Raw genomic sequence first — 12,155 nt, 5'->3', positions numbered from 1 at the left:
TCACTCGTTCCACAGCTCTTCTCGCCCTCAAGGGCGTTCGCACAGGATGCACAGAACGTACCAGAACCCAGGCGCCTTGCTGGCACAGAGAGTTGGAAGAGAATTAATTTCCAGTGCTATGTCCTAGACCTGATCTGCCTGGAAATGTGCAAGACAATTCTCCCTTCGCACTCCCGCTTACACATAAAAAAGGCACACAGCTAACCCACCCTAAATCTTACTACGGTGCATTACCCCAAGGTATAAAAACCTCTGGGACACCAAGCAAAAGGAAAAGGTGAAATACTGTATTTAACAGCCTCTTAATCATTGGATAGCAAATCTTTTCACAGGTCAGGTGGTAGCCATTTCTTGGCTTTCACCAAAAATGAAGGTACAGCTGATCAAGTTACTAGCTGACAGAGGACCGAATATAATTTGGGATGGTAGCACTCTGATTTTTGAGATATAACGCAGAAAGCTTATTCAAAGAAATGAGTGACATCATAACAAAACTCTCTCCATTCCCAGTCTATTTATGTAAGGTTTTTCAGTACTATTTATAAAAATAAGAAGCTAGAATACAATTAATGCTGAATGTTCTATCTAGGAAAATTAATTATTAACCTATAAATTAATAATTAAACTAAAAATTAATATTAAACTAGACATATAAACTACCCCAAAAGAAAAAAAAAGTTTCATTCATCTCATTAAGAAATACATTTTCCATAAAAATTCATTTTTATTAAGCATATAAATTTTGATGTAGTTATTTTGTCCCCCTCATAGCCACAATTGACTGACCAATTGTGTGCTAATACCTGTAATAGTAACTCAATCCAGAAGAAATTTTTTATAATTTAGAGCCTTACGGTCACTGAAAATTTACCCCCCAAAATTACTTTTATATATACATACATACACACACAGAGAGGAATATGCTAAGGTTTATTGTTCCAAATATATATAATATATATTCTAAACATCTATCATATATATTTTTTTATTTTTACATATATATACATATACATATGGACATATACATGTCCATATACATATGGACAAAAGCCAATGGGGAGATAGAATGGAAATATGAGTTTGAGAAGAAACAATGTAAAATTTCTCATGATTGAAGAAGAGCTTGCTCATGTATTTTTTAAAGTGGATGATAGTATTTAATTGTTTATGATATTTAAAATCCATTGGTACATTTTAAAAAGATGTAACAAGAAAAACTGCATGGAATAAAGGGGACTAAGAATACACTTATCCCGATGAGCCGTGATAAATGTACCAAAGTGATGAATCCCTATACTGTACACTTGACACTAACATACCACTGTATGTTAATTATACTTGAATAAAAAAAGAGAAAGATATAACAGATTTATTTTAGAATGTCAAATTTTACAATATGCTAAAAAACACACCGTTGTAACTATAGCTTTCCCTGCTATCCGAAAGTAGGACATTCTCATGAAATCTTTCATAAGCCAAAATGGTGTAAAGCAAAGAATTACCATTAATTTTTATGGAAAAATTTTTGAGCATTCCCAGATCCAAAAAATAACCTGTTATGCTTTTCTGATAACCTTCGGCCACGTCTTGCTAACGGATGCACAACATAAATGGAGATAAAGCACAGATGCTCACAGATAGGGTTCAAAGCTCTGGCAGCTTGATGCCGAGACGCTGAGTGTAGTTCCTGGGGACAGACTCGGCGGGGCCCCTCTTGCCACCAGGGTGTGGTTTTTTTTTCATAAAAGCGAAACTCCTCTCTGGATTTCTTTCAGTTAAGCGAAAACAGGTACCAGCGTAGGTCTTTCATAAAAGCAAAGCGGTGTAATGCAAACTTTTGAAACGCAGAGGACCTGCATCTATACTTTTGGTGAAAACTTTTAGGTGTCAACTTAAAATGTGCAGGAAAACACGGGTTTTCAGACTTCATTTAGGGGGCACATGAGTAAGAATGTTTGGGTACCACCATCCTAAGGAACACTGGCTAAGCCCCAGCTCTACAGCCCAGCTCTCTAGGCCCAGTCCAGAGAATTCTCTACCTGCTCATTCTCTTACCACCCACCCGGTCCTTGGAGGCAGCGGGTCTATTCAATCACCCTCACCTTCAACTGGACTCTCACAAATGCACAGACTCCCACGTAGAACTTGCCATTGTTAAGGTCAACAAAATCTAGGAGTGGGAAAGAGAACCAGTTGAAGAGGATATTGATCCCTGTGCCTCACCCGTGTTCCCCTGCTGGCGACCAAATACACCTACCCTACATCCTCACCCACAAAATACTCCACCAGAAATTAGTCCCAAAGTAAGGGAAATGAAGAAGTCACCATTGCCAGGAAACATACGCACCCACGTTCTGCTGTGTGATAGAGTGTGCCCAGCCGTTGTAACCAAACATCTCATTGGCCAGATTAATTACCCTGTGACCCTCAATGTAACATACCTGGGAAAAGAAATTAAAGGGCAGGGGGGAAGCTTGTTAAAATTCCCTGCCATACTTAAATGAGAATCAAAATTTACCTAATTTACTCCTTACCAGTTTTTTTTTGGCAAAACTGCCACTTAACATTCCAGGGAAATTCTCGGTGAACTTATTTCAAAGATCTTCCAGAAGGAACCAGTTAGAACTAATGTTTTGTCTTGGGGGAGGGACTAGACTCAGAGGGGAAAGTTATCCACTCACCTAGCAGTTTCCAAAAAAGTACAAGTCTCAGGCTGACATGTATTATAGAAGACCAAAAATATACACAGAAGTTAAAATTAGAAGCAAAGGGCAAAAGAAACATTTTTAAAAGATGGTGTAAACATCCCAAGATGGCAGGTATGGAAGTCTCAAAACAACACTTGGGTCACTTCAGATGACGATGACGGCTGGAATGCATCCCCTCAATGACATTAGGAAACATCTAGCAATAGTGAGCGGGAGACCTTCTGAATCCATGAGGACTCAGAGAGAGAGTGCAATCCTCTGAGTAGCCAGCTAGAGGGGCACCCACTTTTCAAGCATATCAAGTCTCCTACCCTCTGGCCTCCTCCGGCCATGCGGCTACTGACGTATTCCGGGCCCAGCCTCTGCCTCAGAGCATTCTGGATGGCCTGGTACTCTTCTGCCGTGTACTGGTACTGCAACCCAGAAAGGAAAAATTAAACTGACATTTTCCCCGCTTCCTACGTCAGCAAGTCTCCAACATTTTGGTCTCCAGACCCTTTTACACTCTTAAAAGTATTGAGGACCCTAAGAGCTCTTGTTTATGTGGGCTATATCTACCACTACTAGGAATTAAAATTGAGAAACTTCTAAGGCACACCCTCCATCAGCTGTCAAAGCAGTATTGCCCCAGGCTGTGCGAGCTCTAGAGAGTGCCACTGTTTACTCATACGAGAATGAACAGGAAAAGACGAGAGTGTTTTCGTATTATTATGGAACTCTTCTTGACCTCATGGACTCAGAAGAGGTCTTGTGGACCCCAGAGGTCACTGGGCCACATTTTGAGAGGCACTGCCCTAGGTGTCACCACCCTCCTTACAAAGCTTTCTCAAGCCAGAAGTGGTAAACTGAAATGTCCCGCCTCAGAGTCTGTATATGACGTTTATGTCCGTCAGGGAGTAGGGGAAACACCTCTTCCGTAATTCAACAATTTTCCATCCTACACATACATAAATATACTACTACTTATTTTGACTTTTGCCCCCTTGGTAGTTTTCCTCTAGCCCTATTTAAATTAAATAAATTTTCCCAAACAGATCTCTGATAAAGACAAAGAGGGAATCGGGCCGGACAAAGCAAGAATCTCTTTTATATGCACAGAATATCTCCACAAAGATTATAACACCGGAATCTTTGAAACTGGGTGAAATGTGGATGGAAGTGATGGGGAAAGAGTAAGACTTTTCATTCACATATAGTCCATGTTTCATTTTGAATGTTATACCATATGAATATGTAATCTATCCCAAAAAATTAACAAAATGTACATCTAAATGTAATCCCTAGTACTACCAGTCTTTTGATGCCAAAGTTCCACAATGCCCTGCGAGTTCATCAGACCCCCAAGTAATACACCTAATGGAAAACCCACTGACAATAAATAGCTTCCTGTGTCTGATGATGCTCTACAAATTACTTTCTCCTGCCTTTTCACTTAATCTCATTCTCCCCAGGTATGAAAAACACGCAGTTACCTGTCCAAAGCATAATACAGAGTTGCCACCAGCAGAAGAAGGATGGCTGCCATGGCCTCCAAGAACCGCTTCCTCAGTCCCAGACATGCTGATTCTGGGTGACCTCTATAAAAACAGAATATTTAAAAAGATCTCACAGAATGCTCAAGGTAAAAAGCAAGAGCCTCTACTCAAAATCAGATCAAAGCATCCACATGTAGTATTCCTACAAGTCGCTTTACTTACTTAACACTTTATTTGTAAGCACTGCCCCAATCAAGGACTAAGTTCCTCAGTGCTTAGTTATCATCCAACATGGCACTGAAAATCTTTAAGGGTCCACTTCTATTCTGTTAAAATTCTTGCTAGGTTGGGGGCGCCTGGCTGGCTGAGTCAGTAGAGCATGAAAACCTTGATCTCAGGCATCATGAGTTCAAGCCCCACACTGGGCGTGGAGTCTACTTAAAAAAAAAAAACCAAACCATAAAATCCTTGCTAGGGTGATGGTGTTATTAAAGGTGATTTGTATAATTAGAATGTGTTATAATTGCAATATTGATCATTGAAAAAGTCAAAACTGCAAAAACACTCCAAGGGAGAGTAACCAATCATCTGATTACTACCTACTATATGAGCAACATGATCCTGGCTTCAGCGGGGTCAAAAAGAGAAGTACAATCTAGGGGTACCTGGAGGGGCTCAGTCAGCTAAGCGTCTACCTTCAGCTCAGGTCATGATCTCAGGGTCCTGGACTGAGCCCCGTACTGGGCTCCCTGTTCAAGGCAGAGTCTGCTTGTCCCTCTCCCTCTCCCCCTGCTCGTGCTCTCTCTCTCTCTCAAAAAAATAAAATATATTAAAAAAAAAAAAAAAGTAAAAGCCACAATAACTGACCTGCTTTCCAGGAACCAACAAGCTAACTGGTAGGAGAAGACTAATAGGGAAGTTAAAAAGCAAGAGAAAGCAGTGTGGACGGCCCTAACATTCAGGAAGAAGAAAGCGTTAGACCAGTTAGGTCTCTTGCAGCATCAGCATCACCTGGGAACTTACTAGAATTGCAAATCCTCAGGTCCTACCCTAGACCTCCTGGATCAGAAACTAGAGGCGAGGCCCAGGAATTAGTGTTTGCCCAAGCCCACCAGGTGATTCTGACACAACCTCAAGTTTGGGAGCCAATGCATTAGACCAAGACTATGCAAATGTGTAGTCCTTTAGAAAACAGAATTATCCTCAGAAGAACCACCTACAACTGGCTGACCCACTACCTGACTACTCCTACACCTGTCTCAATCAGAAGGATTCAATGTTGTGCCCCAGCCTTTCTGTCCCTTTCCAGCATTCAAGATGTGGAAGTGAGGACATGGTCGGTCCTCTGGTGTGAAATTCTGGATTTCCCTGGGTCTTCCAGTAGGAGCCGTGATCATCTGTGCTGACAGCACAGGGGTCAGAAACCTGTAGATGATCTCAGCGAGGGGCACCAGGGACTGAACAAGCTTCCTGCTGCCAGTGGGGGTGACATGGTGATGGCCACAGTGAAGAAAGGTAAACCAGAGCTCAGAAAGAAGGTACATCCAGCAGGTAACTGGACAACCAAGGTCCTACCAGAGGAAAGCTGGCATGTTTCTCTGTTTTGAAGATAACTCGGGGGTCACAGTAAACAGTCCAAGGGAAATGAAAGGTGCCGCTATCACAGGACCAGCTGCAAATGAGCACGCACACCTGTGGCCCAGGATTGCCGCCACTGCTGAGCATTCTTCAGTGTGTTCAAAAAAAATTAAAAATTATTTGCTCCCAGTGTTTGCCTTCCTGTTCTTTTCTACATGTCACCTTTCTTGACACCACCCAACCCTTGCCTCCTTTTGTAAAATGAAATCACTCGGTGCAAACTGGCTGTGCGTGTGTGCAAAATAAAGATAAACAGTACTTGGCACGCACAAAAATAAAGTTGTGCCTCAGCAAATTTGCATGCTATAGTGTTCAGGTTATTTGCTGACAGTAAAACTACAAATCTAGGAATGTCATGTGGCAGGACGCTGCACACAACACCACAACACAGTATTTAGGGGCTCAAGTTCTAAATGTTAGTTTCTGACTCTACCCCACTAGGTGCTTGACCAAGGGAAAAATCACATAATCTCTCTAAATGATGCTCTCTCATCTAGAAAATGAACATAATAGCAATACCTGCATTTCCTACAGGTTCTGTGGAGATTAACATGATAGCACATAAAAACTGCATTAGAATAGTGCACACACCAAGTACTGAAAGGTTAGCTATTGCTAAGTGCATCTCAACTTTCTTAACTACAGTACGATGAAAGTGCAAAAACTATTTAAATGATCATAAAACATTACATTTCAGCTAAGAATGATTATTTCTAATCTGGCACTAAAAAAGTAGGAGGGTAGCTTACACTATGTTAATTAGTAATTAGTGTCAAAAATTGTTATAACAGGAGCATCTGGCTGGCTCAGTCGGAAGAGCATGCAATTCTTGATCTCGGGGTTGTGAGTTCAAGCCCCATGTTGGGGGAAGAGATTATTTAGATAAATAAATAAAATTGTTAAAACAGAATCACTGTATTATACATCTGAAACTAATATTATACTGTACGTTAACTAACTGGAATTTAAACAGAACCTTAAAAAAAAAGAAACACTTCACATATGCTGGGATGGCTACACTAAAAAAGACAGAGAATAACCACCATTAGCAAGGACGTGGAGAAACTGGAACACACACACACACACACACAATCTGTTAAAACAGGTTGGGTGCCTGGCTGGTTCAGCTGGTAGAGCACTTGATTCTTGATCTCAGGTTATGAGTTCAAGTCCCATGTTGGCCACAGAGATTACTTAAACAACAACAACTTAAAATTGTTACAACAGGAAATAATGGAATAGGGATCATATTTAGAATGCAATTGTAAATGCCAGAAAAAATAGTTAAAAGAATGAAGAGAGGAGGGCGCCTGAGTGGCTCAGTTCGTTAAGTGTCTGCCCTCGGCTCAGGTCATGATCCCAGCGTCCTGGGATCAAGTCCCGCATCAGGCTCCCTGCTCAGTGGGGAGTCTGCTTCTCCCTCTACCTCTGCTTCTCCCCTCCCTGCTCGTGCTCTCTCACTCACTCTCTTTCTCAAATAAATAAAATCTTTAAAAAAAAATAAAATAAAGTGATGTGATAATAACAGTATCCAGCAAAAATCACCATTGGATACTATAAAGTTGTGGGGGAGATTCACAAAGTCTCAAATAAGCACTTGCCCACTTATTTGTTAAAAATAAAGGGGTATGCATTGCGAAGGTATCTAATGCCACTGAGTTGCACACTTAAAAATGGTTAAAATGGTTAAAAATTTAAGTTAAGTATATTTTGCCGCAATAAAAAAAAGGAGGGAGAGTAACTTAATACAATCAAGGTTTATATTTCCTTCAGGCAGGATCTAACCCAGTCTGGTGGCCCTGCCCATCCTGTGGCTGTGTCATCTAAGCACATGTGACCTCCAAGGTCATCACTGCCAGGGGAGAGAGACTGGTTAAAGTCATACCAGTTCATAGCTTCCTTAGGCCAGAAGTGATATGCATCACTTCTGGTCACAGTTCACGGGACAGAACTTGTCACAAGGCTCCAACTTAATTGCAGTGGAGGCTAGAAAGTGTGAGAAAGCATTTGGTGAGTACTGTCTCTTCCACATCCATTTCCCCCATCCAGTGGGAGCCCCTAGAAGGCAGGAGATTCTTGGATTCTGCTTGGCCCGCCAGGGAGTAGCATGGTACCTTGTTCCTAGTAAGGGGTCAGAGAGGGAAGTGTTCGGTGAGTGATTAAATGAATGAAAGCATGGATGAAGTACATAGTGTAGGATACAGAGACAAAGTATATTTTTTAATTCTTTAGAAACTAATTTTATAAGTCAAGAGTTATCTTCTCACACTTAAAAAGCAACTTGCTATTTTCTAAACAATATCTTAGAAGATTCAACCTTTTATCACAGAAAAGGACAACCTCATGTCTGCCCATAAAGTAAAGCATGGAATCATTCTTCTTTTTTTTCACCAGTTACTACTTTGAGAAAAAGCTGACTGCCTTCCTTTCTAAAACTGTCCACAACCATTTTCCCATTATAAAATTAAAATATCTTTATTGTAGAAAGCTTCACACATATACCAAAAATACGGAAGGAAGTAAAATTTGGCTGGATCACCACCAGCAATAGATAGCTGTCTTTTTTTATATGCGATTGAGTTTCCGTATGTATGCTGTGTCTGCGTGCGTGTGTGCATATTCGCTAAACAAAAGTAGAATCCAAATTTACCAGGCGTATCTTACGCAGCACCTCAAATCTTCTTGGCCTTGCCTGGCTCTGAGGCCCCGACCACTTTTTCTACCCCAGTTGCCATGAGGTAGACCAAATACATGAGTTCTGACTGGCACACAGGCACCAGCACCGGTCCCTTACTTCCTGCTCATGCCGGATGCCTCTCGCTCCCACCCCTGGCTTCTCTCTTGCCTTGGAGGTATGAGAACCTGTGGGGCCCACCTGACGCCACATATGCACAGCCTGCAAGTCTGAGAGAGGGAATATACCACGCGGCAAACCTTTTACCAATGAGATACAGAAGCTGAGGGGTAAATTCTTCTCCTTCCTTCGGGGGCAGGATACAGAACTTCACACATGCTCCTGACACACAGCTTTAGGACATCAAGCAGGCAGTCGTACTTGTTGCCAAGGGGCGGCCAACTTGGAAATGTACCTTTGAACTGACTTAATCTTCCTTCTCTCCTCGATCTCCCTTTCCCTTACTTCCGCTTCCCGAAGGAATCATAGCACATACGGTTGTGCCTCAAGCTCTAGGTTCTGGGGTTCCCAGACACAGAGATACCATGGATGCTCTGCCGGCTACCCCTTCTTATCACAGTCGTGCACCCGGGCCTAACTGCCAAATGCCAACATTTGTATCTCTTTATCTGAGGGCCTTTTTTGGCAACCAGGGCCCATTTTGTACCTGTTCGTGGTAACTTGGAAGTGCCAGAGAACAGGTGCCCCTAGAAGCAGCCCTCCAACACCTACTGGTGGGAGCTGGTGTTTAAAGACCTTAGGTTTCTTTCTTTTTTTTTTTTTTTAGTTTTTTATTATGTTATGTTAGTCCCCATACAGTACATCACTGGTTTTCGATGTGCTGTTCCATGATTCATTGTTTGTGTATAACACCCAGTGCTCCATGCAACACGTGCCCTCCTTAATACCCATCACTGGCCTAGCCCATTCCCCCACTCCCACCCCTGAAACCCTCAGTTTGTTTCCCAGAGTTCATAGTCTCTCATGGCTCGTTCCCTCTTTTGTTTAACCCCCCTTCATTCTTCCCTTCCTTCTCCTACCGATCTCCCTGCTATTCTTTATGTCCCACAAATGAGTGAAACCACGATAATTGTCTTTCTTTGCTTGACTAGATTTCTTACTCACTTTGTGAGATAACACGGAGCTGTGAGTTCTCCATTGGCTCGAGTTCCCCAGTGACATTAGGTTTGGTCGCCCACTGGTGGTAACTGGCTTGCCCATGCACCCTCACCCTCCAATGACTGCCTTTGCTGTCCCATCTCACTCCCCTCTCCTCTACCAGTACGTCCTGAGCTCGTCTCTCAGATAAGCTACTTATGTTTGAAGAAAAACATAGGGGGACCAAAAGATATCTTTACAATTGAGAAATCTGGCAGATGCTACCTTAGTCAGGTAATCAAACATAATGTCACCAGTAATTGTCCCATCATAAGCTTCCTGAAGGATACACTGAAAAGGTCACAACATCACTTAGGGAGTATTTCTACCAATTTAATCATGACTCTAATCAAGAGGAAATAATTAGACAAGTTGAAATCTACAAGGCTTGGACTCAAACCATTTCAATGTCTCAAAAAATAAAACAAAGCAAGTGAACTCTTCTAGATCAAGGGACTAAAGACACACAATGCACAACAACTACAACTACGGTGGGGTCCTTGAAAGGATTCTAGATCAGGAAAAAAAAAGCTGTCAAGGATAGTCTGGAGACAGAGGGAATTCTGATGATGGACTGCTTATTATTCAATGGTAGTTGCATTGTTGTTCAACCTGCATCACGATTATGTAAGAGAATGATCTCGTCCTTAGGATATATACAAGGAAATAATAGAGTGAACTGTCATGTTTTCCGCAACTTACTCTCAAATCATTCAACTAATGAAGTGTGTGCGTGTGTGTGCGCACGCGCACAAAGAGGAGGAGAGGAAGATAAAGCAAAGTAACAAATTTATGAATCTATGCGAAGGACATGCGGCATCCCTTGTATAACTTTTCTGAAGGTTTCAAATGTTTCAAAATAAAATGTTAGTAAAGACTTCCTGCATAGTCACAGTTATTGCAGCACAGATATGGCAAATATCCCAATACACCCAACGCAGACCAAAAAGAGGAACAAATAAAACCACAAATATCCCATATCTTCTAATATAATTAGAAGACTAAAAATACTATAAGTTTCAAATTACCTGGAATTAGAAAAAATAAACATCAACTTCTGGTGGAGATATTTCTCAAAACACACATGCTAACTCTTCAAGGAGAGTTAGGTGGGACACAGTGGGAAGAGAAATGCACTGGAGAAACAGGAGGATGGAGAGCCTAAGATGGAACTAAAATTGCTCCGAGGAAAAGAAAACCCACACTAAGTATGAGGATACTGACAAAGAGTTCTGGTAGGCCACAGCAGCCCAAGAAAAACAGTGCATACACAACTCAAGCAGGCAGTCTTGGAAAGCCCGTCTTTCAGGGAAGAAGAGGGCAAAAAGGAATGAGAGGTGCCTTTTGTTTTTTTGTTGTTTTTTTTAATAATAATTTTTTATTATGTTATGTTAGTCACCATACAGTATATCCTTAGTTTTTGATGTAATGTTCCATGATTCATTATTTGCATATAACACCCAGTGTTGAAACCGTGCTATGAAGAGAAGAGAGGGCAAGGTATAGATCCTATAAGATAAGAGAACATTTAAAAGTCAAAGGACATATAACCATGTCCCCTTTCTTGGTGTTTTGCCTTCTAATAATGAAACCATACTCACTACACTTACAAAAGAAAAAGAACTGTTTTCAAGCTAGGAATCTCGTAAATCATCTATCAATCCTGTTCACAAAATGCAAAATTAAAGATAAAACACAGTCAGTGAACTTGAAGATAGTGCAACAGAAATTATATAATCTGAAGAGGGGAAAAAAGACAGACTGAAAATAATGAAAGAGCCTCAGGGTCCTGTGGAATAATATAAAAACAACTAACACAAATATAATTGAAGTCCCAAAAGAAGAGGTTAAAGAGAATGGAAAACAACAACAACAGTAACAAAATTTAATGACTTGAAATTTCCTAAATTGGGTGACAGGCATAAATTTATAGATTTAAGGTCAGCAAACTGCAAGCAGGATAAAAACAAAGAAAATCACACCTAGACACACTGTAGGCAAACTGCTAAAAACAAAAATAAAGAGAAAATCTGGAAGTAGTAAAAGAAAAATGGCCCATTATATACAAAATAACAATAAAAATGATGACTCCATCGTACAATAGTTAAAAAGGCATACTTAAGAATAAATTTAACAAAAGATGTATAAGACCTCCCCTCTGAAAACTGCAAACATTACTAAAAGAAGTTAAGACCTTGTAAAAAGGGAGATGTACCATGTTCATAGATTTCAAGAGTCAATACCATTAAGATGTTAATTTTTCCCAAATTGATCTAAAGATTAAATGTCATGCCAGTCATAATCCTAACAGATTTTTTGTAGAAATTGATAAAATGACTCTAATATTTATATGGAAGATGCAAAGGAACTAGACTGTCCAAATCAATCTTGAAAAAAACAACAAAGTTGAAGGACCTACACTATGTGACTTCATGACTCACTATGACTATAGTAATTAAAATAGAAGTAATTAAACTGACATAAGAATTGATAAGTGGGGGC

The 12,155-nt window shown here is 40.7% G+C and overlaps 1 protein-coding gene and 1 pseudogene across 10 annotated transcripts in view; one reads left to right on the top strand and one right to left on the bottom strand.

The window, feature by feature from the left end:
* Positions 1-12,155, bottom strand: part of RAD52 (RAD52 homolog, DNA repair protein) — a 34,409-nt gene that overhangs the window by 18,349 nt on the left and 3,905 nt on the right. For 7 of the 10 annotated variants that reach the window (XR_004621234.1, XR_004621235.1, XR_004621233.1 and 4 more), the window contains exons 2-5: positions 4,181-4,285; positions 3,020-3,121; positions 2,348-2,441; positions 2,103-2,170 (exon numbers count right to left, since the gene is read on the bottom strand). Coding sequence is in view for 1 of the 10 variants with exons in the window: in XM_034645184.1 (XP_034501075.1) it covers positions 2,103-2,170; positions 2,348-2,441; positions 3,020-3,121; positions 4,181-4,267 (351 nt within the window). In the remaining 9 variants the exon portion in view is untranslated. Of the gene's footprint in view, positions 1-2,102; positions 2,171-2,347; positions 2,442-3,019; positions 3,122-4,180; positions 4,286-4,405; positions 4,425-12,155 lie in introns of those variants that run through there. The other 3 variants (XR_004621237.1, XR_004621236.1, XR_004621240.1) reach the window with 2 other exon arrangements.
* LOC109488578 overlaps positions 5,501-12,155 on the top strand; it is a 10,204-nt pseudogene continuing 3,549 nt past the window's right edge.

Source organism: Ailuropoda melanoleuca, chromosome 16 (assembly GCF_002007445.2).
Source record: "Ailuropoda melanoleuca isolate Jingjing chromosome 16, ASM200744v2, whole genome shotgun sequence".
Classification (NCBI taxonomy): Eukaryota; Metazoa; Chordata; class Mammalia; order Carnivora; family Ursidae; genus Ailuropoda; species Ailuropoda melanoleuca.
Note: the sequence above shows the minus strand (reverse complement) of the source record. Positions and strands in the feature narration are given on the sequence as shown.